The 16,486-nt window shown below is 35.5% G+C and overlaps 1 protein-coding gene across 1 annotated transcript in view; it reads right to left on the reverse strand.

The window, feature by feature from the left end:
• The window catches only part of GABRA1 (gamma-aminobutyric acid type A receptor subunit alpha1), a 39,337-nt gene that overhangs the window by 16,885 nt on the left and 5,966 nt on the right, over nucleotides 1–16,486 (reverse strand). Inside the window, exons 3-6 of the mRNA XM_042880687.1 lie at nucleotides 16,163–16,275; nucleotides 7,844–7,911; nucleotides 2,122–2,342; nucleotides 414–496 (exon numbers count right to left, since the gene is read on the reverse strand). Coding sequence (XP_042736621.1) covers nucleotides 414–496; nucleotides 2,122–2,342; nucleotides 7,844–7,911; nucleotides 16,163–16,275 — 485 coding nt within the window. The remainder of the gene's footprint in view (nucleotides 1–413; nucleotides 497–2,121; nucleotides 2,343–7,843; nucleotides 7,912–16,162; nucleotides 16,276–16,486) is intronic.

The following is a 16,486-nucleotide window of genomic DNA, read 5'->3' on the forward strand; positions in this document are numbered from 1 at the left end:
TACAAAATCATGGTAGGAAAATTATTTTTACCTATGCCAGTTGAGTTATTCACCGTCTGTATTACTTATCTTTAAAACTGACTTTGTGACTTTAAAAAAACAATAAAAAAGTAACCCTAATATTAACGACATCTTGTGTGTGACAAGCTACTTCCCTAGAAGTTAAGGATGATACCATTTTTCTCCTTTGTGAATGTCCAGGCATGACGCTGGAACGTGTTTAAGGCACTTCTATGTCTTATTCACTATATTATGAATTATTCATTTTATTAAATACAAACATATGTAAGAATGAGACTACTGTTAAAAGTTAAAAAGTACCCAAAATTAAAACGTTGACGTTTATTCAGTTGTGCAGTATGCCTATAGAGTGGCCTCAGAATGGAGAAATCTCAATTTAAAAATAAACTTACAGCTTCCAAATTTCAAGGGGCAAGCATGCACATCCATAGGAAAGTCTTCTAAATGCATTGGACATTCTGCTCTCACAGTCAATCTATAACGGATCAATGAGCAAAAAGACATATTTATTCTACTTTCATAGAAATAGTAAATAGACTTCTATTAAGACGCATAAAATAGTCTATCATCTGTTATCTGATTAATAAGCAGCTTGAGCAGGACCTGAATGGCCTGTCTCAGAATGCAGATAGACCTTTGTAAACACAGCAGTGAATCTGACTGCTCTTTACCATGTCTCATTGTACAGCAGAGACAGGCTTATACTTTTAACTTGGTATAAGGAGTAAAATCTCAGAAACCAAAATTGTTTCCATGCTGCCATCACAAAATTGTCTAGTTTCGGGTGTTGAAACATTTGTTGAAATCATTTTGTTGCTACTAGCAACATGTTGCTTAGTATGAGAAATTAAATAAACTAAAAACATTTCCTCAAACTATCACATATCACACACAAGTCAGCAAGGAATGGACTGCAATACTTGAATGCCAGGCAAAAGATTGCATTAAGACACTTACAAATATGAGGAAATAGAAATTGTTATGGTCAAAAAAGAGATGTGAACAGTGTGCTACCAAGGTAGTGTTCTTGGGAATTAATTCCTGAACAAGCATTTTGCCAGAAAAGAAAAACTGACCTAGACTTGTATAAGTACCAATCAACCAGATTGTACCCTAGCCTTGACAGTCTTGAAGGATGTTTCAGAACAAAGTGAACATATTTGGTAAGCTCTCAAATGTCTGGAGACTGTATTTTCTCCAAATACTTGTACTCTTTTAAAAATATTTTTAGAATTGTTAGAAGAAAGCTCACTGTTCACCTACTTAGTGAACTACCCATCTTGACTTCCAGACAAAAGCGTCACATAAATATAGCTATGTAGAGACAACGTGTTATTTCTTTCATTGCTCAGTTCATGGTTCTTTTCAATTCAGAACATTTCCACCACTGTGCATCATCATTGTTTTGAAATAACGACCTCTGCTTACAACTGATTAGCTCAAGTTATTATTGTCATAAAAAGAATAATGTATTAACAATAAGAATGATTCCAGAACAAAAAAAAAAAAAAACCACAAGCAAAACCAAGCAAACAATAAACAAAACAAAGCAAAACAAACCCACAAACATTTCAAATGCTTTAGTGAAATGTTCTTTTTTTTACAAATGGAATAATAAATTTTTAGATTCTCAGATTCCCAAAAAGCACAAAAAATTACAGTGTGTTCAAGGTGACATCAGATGGGGCTTTGGACAACTTTGTTTTGAGGAAGATGTCCCGGAGCATGATGTGGAATTAAGTGATGTCTAAGGTACCTTTGAACCTAACTATTCCGTAATTCTAGTTTGCTGGTGGAATCCTTGAAAGCATCTCAAAATTAAGGTGCTCTGCAAACTGATTGTTTCTTGACTCTCTTGGCCTTCTACCTTCTCAAAATCAGGTATTAAGAAATGTGCAGCATGTGTAAAGGTAGCACAGCGGAAGGAAAACAAAACACTTGCAACTGCCTTTTTGTCCATCGTTCCTGGACATGTCATGGAAAAGATTATTAAACAAGAATCAAATAATCCCCAAAAAGGAACCTGCTTCCTGTTTGGAAAATAACTTTACCTACTTAAATTGTCAAACTAAATGAAAGATAAAATATTTCAGGGCTCACCTCATTGTGTACAGCAGTGTCCCATCCTCTGTAATTCGCAATAATTTATTTGGCATCGTCATATTATGAGCCACTGACTTCTTTCCATTGTGGAAAAAGGTATCAGGTGTCCAAATTTTGCTGGCCATTAAATTGTTTAACCGGAGAACAGTCATAGGTCCTTTGAATTTTAATCTCTCATCTTTCCAGCTTTGGCGGAAAAATACATCTATAGTGTATTCCTAAACCAATTCAGAAGAGAAAAGGTAATACTGCCATGTGTTGCAACACAGGAATTTGAAAATTATAATTTTACTGTTCCCTTAAAGCAAGACTATTAATGAAATTAGTAATTATCAGAACATTTATTCTCTAAATTACTTACAATGTATCTGAAGCTGGTTATTTAGCAGCTACAACATCATTACTGTACTGAACAGAGTAAATGTTAGGAAGAATGGCATATGAAAAGTTAGAAAGAATTGAAGATATAAGATATAGGAAATAACATAATCTGCCCCTTTCTCCTTTTACTTTTACCTTTCGTGGAACTGTAATTTGAACCTGCAGACACTGAACCATTGTGCATAGCACAGGAAGAATTTGTCTCTTTGAATAAAACAAGGCTGGTGAGACAGGATCTTATCAGAGCCTTTTGTTCTAGGTGCCTCTTTAGCTTGAACATGCAGTCAACTTATGAAAAGTTCACGGCTCACTAAAATTATGTGGTCTGGTTTATGGTACGTGAAATGGCTCAGAGTCTAAATTATTGCACTAGAGAGAGAACAAGATGAGGACAACTTTGGACCAAGAGTTATACTGTGGGGCAATGGGGAAGAGATGTATTGGCTGAGTTCAGTGTATACAGGGAGAATCAAAATAACCAAAATTCATTATGAAATTGAAGACTGACTTCATACAAATTTCCTTTTTTTAGGAATTAAGAGGCAGAGGGTGAAGTTAGAAAACATATGTTGGTGCTTTCTAAATAAAACACAGAATAGTTTCACACTGGATGGGAGAAAATATGGAAAAGTCTTGTGGATGCAGTATACTGTAATATTTACATGGGGAAATACCAATCCCAAAGTGAAGTGCTATATGGGATTACCCTGGCCCTTCCATCATTCTTGATTATGATTTTGTGATAAATGTCAAAAGCAGCCATCCAAACACTGTTCAAATTACCCTGAATGATAATCTTTTGGCCGAGAAATGGAACCTTTTCTGAGATCTCCTGCCAATGATTGATGGCAAATCCTGAAGGCAAATGTTTCTGGCACACAGTGCTACAAGTAAAAGAGCTTCCCCAAGGAATATATTAGTAAAGAGAAACATTGCGGAGTGAACATTTAAAATCTTTCTCTTGCAGTCTCCTTTAGACTTCTGGTTTTTATTGAAAAAAATGGCAGCATTGTACAACATAAGCAACTGTGAGCTGTGTATTACTTATGCAACTATCAGCAAGTATCTATGGTGATAGTCTTGTGGCATTTTTTTCCTGTTTTCAGGGCTCAAAACACCTAAATAAGTTTATTATGGACAATAAAAGGTAGTTCCAGGGGATGATCTTTGTTGTTGTTGTTGTTTTCATCTGAGACCTGTGAATCATGTTGTTGCATATTTAATTGCAAAGATAATAGCATTTTCACTTTCTTAATCACATGCTCAGTGTGCTGCTGGAGGCTGGATTTGTTCAGCTCCAGTGACAGCAGTTGTGCACTTTTAGCCACATCTTCCTTCAAAACCCTGCTGGATCAGAGCCTCAGGTTGAATCCTGTGCAAGATATTGTCCCACATGTGTAGAAGAGTAGAAAATAGAGGAGGTATAAAAGGCAGTAAAATACTGTATTTCCTTAGCTCCAAGGATTTCTTCTTACATGCATGGGAAGAGTAAAAGACGTGCCCAGATGGGGATCCCACTTCAGTGTGCCATTTAAGCCACTCATTTTCTCTTGCAACTGCAAAAGGTGGGAGGTGGTGCAGGTTTAGAGAAGTGAGTATGGGTATTCCCTTTATGTGAGCATAGTATTCTGATGTTGAAAGAACAAAGAGTCTGGAAGGTTTGGTAAAGGAATCTGACAGCAGAAAACAAGATTCAGTTAAAAAGGAGCTGACAGATCTTGCCTGGCATAAACTGCATCATTCTCTATCCCAGGCTGCTGCGCCATAAACCATTTTGGCTGAGCTGTCTTACCCCCTTAGCTTTCACTACCTGCTTCAACATGTACAATAATTCTCCTCAAATGAATCCCGACCGACAGCTGATCTTTAAGATCAAGTCATCAGATAACTCTTACTCTGATTATAGCTTTCTTCCACCATAGAGTGCCATCAGAAGAAACTGTGTTCTATAGCACTGTTTCATGTGCAAGTGGGTGAGCAAGATAAAATTCAGTATAAATTTTCCACAGAGGAGAGTCTTCTATCCTTAGCATGCAAGTAAAGAAAGAAGATTCCTATTTGCACTTTGCCAATGAATTGTGTAGTACTGAATATTTACAGTACTTTGTCCTAAATGAGAGATTCAGGCAGGAAATCTTTAGTACTTTACACATTCTCTAAGCCACTCATCTGTTCTCTCTCCCTGGAAATTGTTTATGTACATGGTAGACCACAACATGGTCTGTATTGTACTAGGTGATATATAGGAAGGTACAAAGGCAGAAATTCTTTCCCAAAAAGCATACAGTAGAGAAGCAGTGGGAATGAAGGCTTACTGGGAAAACTGTGTTGTTGGCTTATTTTTGTGTTTGTTTTTTTTTTTAATGAACAAAATTACTGTAAATGCTTCTTATTCCAGACAATATATATACATATATAAATTTTAAAAAAATGACATGTGAGAATAAGCAGTTATCTGCTTATTAGTTCAATCCACCATCTGAAAGATCGTGCCTCAAGATCTGTGAGGTACTTCCAAGATTAGATGTTTTTATTTCCAAAGGTGTTTTTCTCCTGTTTAACTTTATTCACAGGTTTAAGATGGAGAGAAGGCATTCTTTTTATAGAATAACAGGTTATGTCTATGCTGTTCTTAAAAGAGTGTCTTGAGAGTGGGTAGGAACACCATGTTCTGCCTGATATATCAACCTACTATCTATATAACTGCCTCACTGGATTCCTGCAAACAGATGGTCTAGGTATGCTGGTGTCTCACTGTGGCTGTAGTTTTATAACATATGGCGTCAGCTGGAATAGCTCATTCCCAGCCTCAAGCCATCAGTCTAGGCTCAGACAGCAGTGCACCGTCCCCTTGGCATGCCAGTACAGATGCCTGTGAGACCCTCCTGTGACCAGATCCCATAACCCAGTCAACGCTGTCATTCTGCTCACTGGAGCAAATTTGGGGTAGCTCTCAAAAGATAGTGTCGACAGTCAACTTGTAGCATGCACAGAAGGCTTTGCATTAAATGTGCATGGAATTAACATGAATTTATATTCGGATAAGCTCTTCATTTGATCTTTCCCTCTATGTTTTTCTCTCATTTTCACACATTTCCTTAAGCAGAAGAGTTAGCATAAGTAGGCTGTACACACATTACTTTCTATGCGAGGTGAGTAGGAGTATTACACTAAATCCCTTTCTGTGGTCTCTTGCTTTTCAAAATCTGTGAACACCTGCCTGTCTGCTTTTTGGCAGTGATTGCTTATGCTATAATCATGCAGCTATACTGAGGTCAATTTATTTTTTTCCAAGTATACTTATTTGTAATTTTGAAAGTAGATTATTTTTGACTTCAATATTTTATCCCAGAAACCCAAATCCTATGCAAATATTAGTTTTCCCAGGAACATCAAATTAGCTTTACCTTCTACTCAATAATGAAAACATCTGAAACTATCAACTGTAAGTACACAATGAAGTCCAGACACACTATTCCCAAATAATATAGAAGGATCACTGGTTGCTCTAAATTTATGTCTGTGAGTAGGAAAGCATCGGTGCCTGTTTATTAACTTGCTGCTCATTAATTGAATTTCCTAGTAAATCTGACTCAACAGATCATACAGTACGTTGGTCAGGTAACTCTAACAAGTGTTACCTTGTGTTTTCACCAGCATGTATCTAGTACTCTTTTTATTCTCACCTCCTCCAAGCATCTGTGTCCACTCTAATACTTCAAAGGAGTTTAATTTTCAGGAATTTTTAACTATCTACCTCCCAAAAAGACAGATCTCTAAAAAAATCCAGCAACTGCCTTCACAAGCTACAGCTGCTGCAATTTTAATTCAGCGCTAAAAATTAAGTGTGTATTAGACCCATGACTGTGTCTGAAGTTTTCATTTAGTTTCATGGTTGGTTATCTATTTCCAGACAGAACTGGAAAAGCAAAAATTGCTCATTCAATCACCAGAGCAGGAAGTTTAGGTGTCAGAAGCAATTCTTAATTAAAAAAAAACAAAAAACCTCACATTTTAATGTATAATTTAGACTAATATCTAGGAATTGTATTTCAAAACATTTTAAAAAAAAGTGCAGGAGTAATTTATTGAATTTTTCTGAATTCTTCTTCATGGTATAGTACTTAGACACAGCACTCCATACATGAACTGAGGAGACAAGTCATCAGTGTGACTGTTTCCCTGGATTGCCCTTTGATTTCAGGACTTCCTAGCAGAAGCTGGAAATAGTCCAAGCTTTTCTTTCTCATGTAAATGTGATGGTGTGAGTTGGAAATACCGTTTTGATTGTAGTTTTATAAATAGTGTCATCCAAGCAGTCAGGAAAATGGTGGCTTTGCATAAAGCTCTTTTATGAAAATAAAGTAGTTTAGAATAGTTACTTGCTCTGTAGTTCTGGTGTTTAAGGCCCATCTACATTTTCAGTTTTGATTAAACAAATGACAATTTTGAAGAGATAAACTGAACTTCCTATGATATTTTTCCCACGTGTTCTTATTTTTTCTTTCTTCTGTGAATGCTTCTAGTTAAATGCAGGCAGTAACAAGACTGAATTTTCTTTCTTTCCCCCCCCCATTTAAATTAATGAGGATGTTTTCAGCATTCATCTTTATACAGGATCCAACAGATACTAGTAATTGCAAGCCAGGCTTTCCCTGTCAATAGCAATGAAGATCTCATTTATATGCTTAATTTAAAGTACTTTATCCATATATTTACACATTTTTTTTTATCTCTTAAGACCAGGGATCGCAACATCTTCATTCAGTTTTCTGAACTTCTGAATCCCCTGCAGTTATCTGGCAATTTGATTTTCATATTCACGCCATAAAGAAGTGACACTAATTCTCTCATTAATCTTCTCTTCTCTTTCAGCAGCCAAGTTTGAAGAAACTCACTTCCCATTGATCAGTAGCTTTTAATATAAAAATACAGGTTAGAGTGTATGGATGTCACATTGTAAGCACAAGTGTTAATTGCATTTTAAGATTATGATCTTTCTCAGCAAATTGGATCAGTGATGTGCCAGCAAGGACCTGAGCAATCATTCTCAGAAGAGTACTGATCCAAACCTTAATGCATTTCATAATATATTAGGTAGCAAATATAAGGTCTGTTAAAATACATTATTAAAGTCATCGAGGATGCTAATTTCAGGGCACTTAAATGCAGTCACAGCTAACAGGAATCACTGCACATAAATGCTGACAGCATTTTGGAATCAAGTGCTCAAAAAAAAAAAAAACAGTAGTAAATAAGTTATTGCTTACATCCTCCATCCTTCAAATTAAAAAGACAAGAGAAAATGAATGCTCTAGAAATATAGGCCATCACTTACCATATCATGGTCTGAAACAGGCCCAAAGCTGGTGACGAAGATGTCAGTCTTCACTTCAGTTACACGCTCTGATGAAGCAGGAAATTAGGACAGTGAGTGTCTATCAACAGTCTTCATTAGATCTAACCATTACCAATTCTCACAATAAATAGAAAAATTATTGGCTTTGATTAGCAATTCTAAAATTGGTCTACAATACAGTCCTGATAATTTATTGCTTCTCAATGTAATTTCACAGTGAATATTGTCAGCAACATTTTTTTTTGTTGTCGTGTTTCCATGGGACTTTTTGAGACATGACTTGTACTGAAACAGCAGACGTAGTTCTGCTGTTGTAGAAATCCTGTCACTCTTTGACTATTAAAGGTTTTTGTCTGACAATGCACATAGTGCCAGGTATTTTACACTTTACTCTTAAAAGTCTTATTGGGTACCCAGTGTGCTGCTGGGCAAGCTGATTGAAGGTCTCTAATAATTAACCCCAGGCTTATGAATTATGCATTTAGTGCTGAGACACAGAAACACAGAAAAAAAGAGAGAGATAAAATACATTCTAGTGTATAAAAAAGATTTTTATTTATTTTTTGCATGAGATGGCTTCATTAGTCCTGATTATGAGAAACAAAAACAAGTTAAAACTTATCCAAGTGAACATGATCTCAACCTCTCTACTATATCTTTTTTATGTCTGTCTGATTTCCACACAGAACCAAACATTTGGCTTATGGGGATGCACTGTTTAAAGTTCCTTTAAGAAATTAACAAACTGCATCTCTCTCCTTCCTCTCCCTGCCCCCTGTACTCAGACTACCAGTCACTTCTGAGCATCCTGGTATTTTCTAGGATACACATCAGAAAATGCTCACCCAGGATGGCAAGTATCAAAATAACTCTCTTGAGTTAAATATAGTTGCAAGGAGTAACACCACCTGAAGGCATACATCCTAACAGTGTTGAGTGGGGGTAACCCCATCAGCTCTCAGAACTCAGAGTGATTTCAGAACATTTACTATTTACTATGAGCACTGTAGAAACCAGTGTGGGTTGGGTTTTTTTGTTTGTTTTTGTTGTGGCTTTTTGTTTGTTTGTTTTAGGAATTTCAAATGTGGAAGGAGATATGCATTTCTCAAACAACTTCCAAATAAAATAAATAATGTGTGAAATCTGCTACACTAAAACTAATTTTAAAGAGGCTAAAAGAAAAGTACATGTACAGAAAGTAAAGGTCATGCAGCGAAGCAAAAACTGACTACGAAGTCATAAGACTAAGAAACATATATAACATCTATATATTATTACTTAAATATTGTAAAATTAGATGAAAGTAATTAATAGAATCCTCTGATTTGAAAAACATTTCAGATGTGTTTTCTGGTTGGTGGTGGTTTTTTCATTGTTTTTGTTCTTTTTTTTTTTTTTTTTTGCATCTGGGAACAAACAAGATTAATTGAAGTTCTTACACAAAGAAAAGTGAAATATGTTTAAAAACAATATACACTTTCATGTATAACCCAAAAATTCTAGTGAGAGTCAGTGTTCTACAGTGTACATAGGGTTTTCAGTTGCATTCTGAAAGCTCTACAACTTGTCAATATATATGTTTAATAGTTTTAGTAAAAAACTTTATACAAAAAAATGCCTCTCGTTGTAAGATAGCAATAATCTGAATGTAAAATTGCTTCTCATTCTACCGTCATTTTGTAATGCACTGAATGACCCTTGTATTAAATCAGGAAGTAGGAAATCTGTAGCGCTCGTTGGAAAAACCAAAGGATGAAATTTCTAGTTTATTATTTGTAATTACAGAAGTAAAGTACTGTGATGTAGCTGAGTTGCTTAATGGTGGTTCTTTTGGTTCTTTGAATCTGACAAAACCATTGGATATGTGCAATTTCCTACTTGGCTCTCCAGTGAAATGAAGGCATGACCTTATCACTGTTTACAAGCTTTTCAACTGACTCAGAGAAATTTAAGGATTCTTTTGACATCTAATTGACTCTTGTCTTAAAGAAATCCACAGTGAGAATTTAATCTTCTATTACGGGAAGAAGCATATGGTTATCCAGAAAGTACTTGGCTTGGAAGAAGAGTGCTCTCTCCTTCAACTCATCACTTTTACAAAGTTCAAGAGGTGAAAGCTATGGTCTGGTATGAAACAGCCAGCAGAAAAAGAAGACATAGTTTTCACACTAATGAGTAAGACAATCATGAGTACACTTTTTAAGTTACAGATGTTTTATCATCTTGAGACTGAGAATCTACTATCATCATAAGATCTATTAGCATTCTGTATATTGAAAAGCGAATCTCAAACAACCCTTTAAAAGATCCTTCATTCTGACTTGCCATTTCTCCATCTCCTTTCTACTGAGGCATTCCCACAAGTGTCATTAGGAAACAGAAGATGCTGGAAGCTCTTCAGAATCAGCCCCAAGGGATTCATTCTTAATAATATAAACTCAGAGATTTAGGAGACATATGGTCATGGTGTAGAGGTTAAAGTTCAAGGAAATGATTTTGGGGAAACAAAATGGAAACTAAAGGCTTCCAAATTAAGATGGAAAGTTTCTGAGAAAATAAATAGAAAATTAGTGGTGCTTTTCATTTCCATACTGCAGCAAAGATAATTTAAGTGACACAAAACTCATAATTAGTAATAGAAAAATTTGATTCTGAAATCACAACAGACTGTTACCATCATACCAGTTAGACTTTCACAGACCATCTAATCCCTGTCCTCCTCAAATCCAAAAAAAAACCACTGTGCACATCATCAGATGATTAGTTTTTCCTTTGATATGTACCACATTTTCAAGAGGAGTGAGAAAAATGTGGAAATGTGTATGAAGACATAAATTAGCCCTTCCAAATCTATGTGGAAGTTCTGAAATTTTTGTTTACTGTTTTACTAAATAGATGATTCAGCTGTGCTGTGTTTAGAGCTTCAAACGTTGTGAGTCACTCCTGCACAGAAGATGCGTTTACTGTATGCATACAGTTAGGATGTATATTTAGAATCAAGGTTAACCATGTTCTGTTTAGAGCTTGAATATCATGGGAAGGCTTAACTGTGCTTCAAATGCTCAGAACGCACTGAGATTTGTTTCAAGAACTTCAAATCCTGATCTATATTCAAAATCTTTACAATGTCCCTAAGAACTAGAGAAAATTCTAAGCTATTGAACAAAAAAAGTTCAGGCCAGGAGCTGATCTTACTGCTGAGGATAAATCCATCAATTGTGAATACACTGGCCATGTCTCTTGACTATAACATCTTTTTCCTGAACCAGGAATTGATAAGATATCTGTAGATTGTGTAATTCCATTAAAAAATAATAATAAAATAAAAAGTAAATTATTAGTGACCAACTAGCTTTACATTATGTTTAATGATGTACACTGTAAGGTCCAACTGGTTATGGATCAGCAAAATGACTACTGCGTTTAACATGTAGGCACCAGAACACAACATCAAGCAATAAACTAGTTTATATCAGGGGGAAATTATTTTGATCCAGATATGCCTACGAAAGCATCAGTCAGTATAAACTACTGTCATTGCTTACAACCACTGTGTTTTGGTAACGATGCTAGGATAAACGCTTTAAATTAATACCTAAAAACAATAAGTGTTTTGATTTAAATTCCCAGGGAGGTTATTATTTCTAGAATTGTGACTGGATTACAAATTGAGAACAGAATAAGGAATATAGATTGATTTTAACAGCATGAAATAAGCCCATTTATCATAGAAAACTATACATTAACTATTTCCCTTTCTCACCTGCTGGTATATGAACACAAGGCTTATCAGAATTACTCATTTTCGTATTTTAAATTAATTTCCTTATTTTTGATTCTGCACCTGCTCCCCCTGCATGTCTTGTTTAAGTGTGTGCTATAATTATTAAAATGGAGAAGAGTCTTCCTGTGGTTTTGAATGAAAGGGAATTAGATGCCTGTATGGTGTAAACTGCTCCTACTGAAGAAAAAACTGCACATGGACTTCAAAAGTAGATACCAAAATGGAGAACAATGGCCTGTCCTGACATTGCTCAGCCATAGTCCACGCTGCTATGAAGGCAGCTACGCCATCACATGCTAACTCTCCCCACAGCAGTTAACAGCTCAAAGCTGCCTCCACAGAGTCACAGAATGGCCAGGTTTGGAAGGGACCTCAAGTATCATGAATTTCCAACCCCCCTGCCACATGCAGGGCCACCAACCTCTACAATTAATACTAGACCAGGCTGCCCAGCGCCCCATCCAACTGGCCTTGAACACCTCTAGGGATGGGGCATCCACAACCTCTCTGGGCAGCCTGTGCCAGCACCTCACCACTCTCATAGTGAAGAATGTCCCTACTGTTGTATCAAAGCTATTTTCCTAAGGTCTTGTCTTTTTACAACTGTCCTTACATCAGTTACCTACAGAGCTGGAAACAAAATAAAATAAACCCTTTAAGTTCTTAGAGGGTGAAGTATAGTATCTGATGCTTCTTCATTATCGGATTATGAGTAAGCTTCAGTATAGGTCTCTCTTTTCATTTAAAATGGAAATAAATAAAGTTTAACTAAATTTTCATTGCATATACAGACTAGAACCATATTTTCACGAAATTGTAAGTTAGTTTAGATGTGAGCTTAAATTAAACAATTTCCACGGGGACCACGATCACCAGAAGGTCAGTTTATCGTATATTTATAGACAGTGTTCTAGAAAAGCTGAATTTTAAAGCCTATTTAGCATAATACTGTCAAGTTTATTCTCTGTCATTTTAAATATAAGCACTTTGTGGAAGTAATGAATTGCCTGAAATGGACCAACATTCCACTTAGGGACAGTCACACTCAGTGTTGATATCCATCACAAAAGACAGATAACAAATATCCCTTACTGATAACATTATAAAAATATAATTCTGTTCAATACTAAAGTAGTATTTGTGATCTATTTGGGATGCTCTAATGGCCACTCAACCCAACAATAAAAGCAAATTCAATTTAGGGAGATGTTATCTGACCTGCTTGATCAAACCTCTTCTTAGTTCTATATTAATCCATCTTCGCACTACAAAATCCCTCTCAAAGGGATAAGCAGCATTTGCAGTTGTTCTAAATTAAGAGGTCACAGACCACCTGATATCATTTAGTTTTATAGAGGAGATGTGTACACCACTAAGATGATAGTTTAAAAAAAATTCTGTAGCTACACCTGATATCATGTTATTGAATCTCAAGCACCGGGTGCAAACAACTTGCCCTGTGAAAGCTCTCTCTACCCTGTGGCCCTCCATGCCTGCCATGGTAGTAAGCTAGGACTCGTATGTATTCTCCACATGAATACATCCCAGAACAAAAGTCAATGTGATATTCATTTATTCACAAAACTTAGTTTTGTATCATTTCTTACTGCTTTTCCATTCTTTTAAACTCTCACCATAGATACAGAATTTTACTACGGGAGGTCACCAAACATTGACTTCAGTTTTCCTCCTTATAGAACACCTTCAGATTACTGTCTGATTCTTTCTTTTGTTCAGCACTGTGCATTGGAAAAGGGAGCAACATCTTTTTCACTCCTAGTACTAGGATGCATTCAGTTCACACAGAAAATTAAGCTTTTACCTAAGTGACTTCACTTTTTATTTTTTCTCTTAATGTCTGCCATGATTCCCTCCTTTTCAAATTCAACACATTACTCTGTACAATCCCTCCATCTTCCTTTTTGTAGATGAGTATCCTCTTGTAGAGTTAATAGGGGTCCTCTAGTGTGATTCAGAACATTTTTAGATTCATTTTTAAAGTTCTATTTTCCAAGCAGAAATAACGGTAAATATAGTTATCTGTCCATGTTTATGGATGGATGCTAAGGATGCTGTTTCCTAGTGATGTCTGACTAAATGACTGTGCCCACATATGGAGGCAGTGAACATCTAAATAACACAATTTATATCAGTGATTATTGATAACAGGTGGAAATTTGTCAGTGCATAACGAAATGCTGTGTTTTTCCTTTAAAGAAAAATGAGATTAATTTTAGCCACAATGCCGTTCTTTAAAATAATACACATATTCAGTTATTCAGCCGGTTTTCCCAGTGGGTCCCGTAATCCATGTTTTTATATTCTTTCTAAGGATAAGTAATTTGTTCTTTGTTTAATGGCAGAATGCTCAGAGCTATTCACTTTATTTCAGGTATGGTCTTACTAAGTAATCTGACAACTAATAGTATTTAATGCCTTATTCTCTGAAAAGCATATGCATTTCTTCATTTTCATTTTGAGGTGATACCGCAAAAGTAAATGTTAAAAAAGGGAGGCTTTAAAATTAATCAGGCACTGACTCCACACATGCTGAAAGAGCGGTTCAAAATTAGTCAGAAATTCATTCTCTTTTTTGTTTCTGTTCATGTACGTAATTCAGTTTCCCATATATTTGGAATATGTATACGTGTAGTACATAAGGAGAGGTCTTAGAGGGATAAGCAGAGAGCTTTCTGCAATTTGGCCCTTTCTATAGGAGAAAGTAACCATACCATGCATTGTTTTACTTCATTTACTCTTTCTTAGAAGACACAGAAAAAAAGAAAGTGCAAACATTTTGAATTTCCAGTAGTGAATCAAACTGTAATGGAAGGCTGTTGAACATCTGCCTCCAAAAACCAAGCTGTACTGATACATAAATTTGCACTTCTTGCTGGATATTTCTATGTCTGGAACATGTCAGAATATATTCCCCCAAATTATCTAAATGAAATACATCAAAATTACATCATCTCGAGTTTCCTAGGAACAATGTTTTGAAAAGCTGAACTTCCAGCTGAATTCCAGCATAAACCCTTTATTATAAATTGGCATTATAATTAAAACTACTGGCCTATATGTATGTCTCTAGTTTGTGGAATAAAATCATGTCTTTTGAATCAAGCATTTTAAACATGAATCTACTGCACAGAATTTCATCTGATGTGGGATTCTCAAAAGGTCTTGATACACTTAGTTCTAGTGTTCTACACTGAGGAATAGAAGAGCAAATTTAAATTTATTCTGAGGCACTGACATCACAAATGTACACTGTATTGAATAAAAGGCAAATTGTAGTCTTACAGGTCTTTGGCCTGGGTCTACGCAGACCTTGTGACCAATCTCTGGATTGCAATCCAGAGGAGAGAAATTCCTTTCTGTGGGTCTCCTTTTGTTTACTCTTCCAGTAACTGTAAAATAAATCCTAACAGCTACAAAGCTCTCAAGAAATCATCATGTTCTCAGATTGTTCTTGTAGACGTGTACCAGACTTTACACAGTTTGCAGAGTTTCGTTTATTTACTGCCTTCTGTGCTGTGTTTATTTACTGTGATACAGTAGCTTACTGAATTCTACAGTTGCATTAATCAAAGATTAAAGAGCATTTGTTTCTCTACTAATCCAAAGGTTTACAAGCAAATAAGCAAAAGTACCGGTAGATAAGTGATTCTTATTTTGTTTTATATTATCTGGAACTGCACACAAAAATTTACAAACCAACCCATTTTTGAATGTTTTTTTCTAATAGACACTTTATAAACAGAATTTTATCTCTGTATCTATGTCATTCTTTTAAGTCAGTGAAGTCAAACCATGGAAGAAGCAGGCTCACAATGCAAGAGCTATTGCAAGATGCTAGCCTTGAGTCACAGAATAATAAGACCATGTTTTCGGATCATATCTTTGACGAACAAATCAGAGAGTCAACGCAGGGATGCTGATAAGGAGTAGGCTTTGTAAGAATATTTTTATAAAGATGTAATTGCTGTATGGTTTTATAACTTTTTATGGATTCAGCCCTGAGAGCAGAAGAAAGACATTTTAACCAACTTGCAAAGACAAAACGTTACAGAAACAAATCCTGACATACCCCATGGAGAAAAAATGTTATAAACTTCTCTGAGACATTTATATGACTAAGGTTAATTGATGTTTTCTGTTTTAAAACCAGATCCTCTTACTCTTAGTCAGTGGGATTTTTGCATGTTTGCATGTGCTGTTTAGGTCTGATTCATAAATTTTTGCCATTTGTCAGGTCACATCTTTTATTCTTCCTACATTCAAAATTTTAATAGATATTCAGAGGTCTAGAATTGTCAACCATTTTCTTTCTTCAAGCAAAAATGTGTGAAAACTGAGCATGTGGAAGACAGCACAGCATTTTTGAAAAAAACAGATATTACATATCAACGTTTATATATATATTTATAAATTGAAGGAAAACAAGTTTATATTGGAAAAAAAACATTGTTTTAATTGTTTTTTTCTCTAACACTTTGAAAATTTTAACACACCTCCCAGTCCTGGTCTCAGGCGGTTGTCATAACCGTCCAGCAGGCGATCCAATATCCTGGTAAATACTGTGGTGTTGTCTTTAAGTTCATCTTGCGATGAGGTTTGTCCATAGCTGAAATACACAACAGTTAAAACTGAAACACAGCTATCAGGAACCTTACAAAGCAATAACTCCAAAATGTGTCTAATCCTGATTATTCTGATTTATGGCCATAAAATCTCCTCCAGAAAATTGCAATATAGGGTTGTTTCATTTAAACGTTTTATTTTTAAATTGTACATTTTTAGTGAAATCTGAGAAAACTAGTGCCTTTCCATGAAGG

This window comes from Lagopus leucura, unplaced genomic scaffold (genome assembly GCF_019238085.1).
Source record: "Lagopus leucura isolate 7727_CA_CO unplaced genomic scaffold, USGS_WTPT01 Super-Scaffold_100027, whole genome shotgun sequence".
Lineage (NCBI taxonomy): Eukaryota > Metazoa > Chordata > Aves > Galliformes > Phasianidae > Lagopus > Lagopus leucura.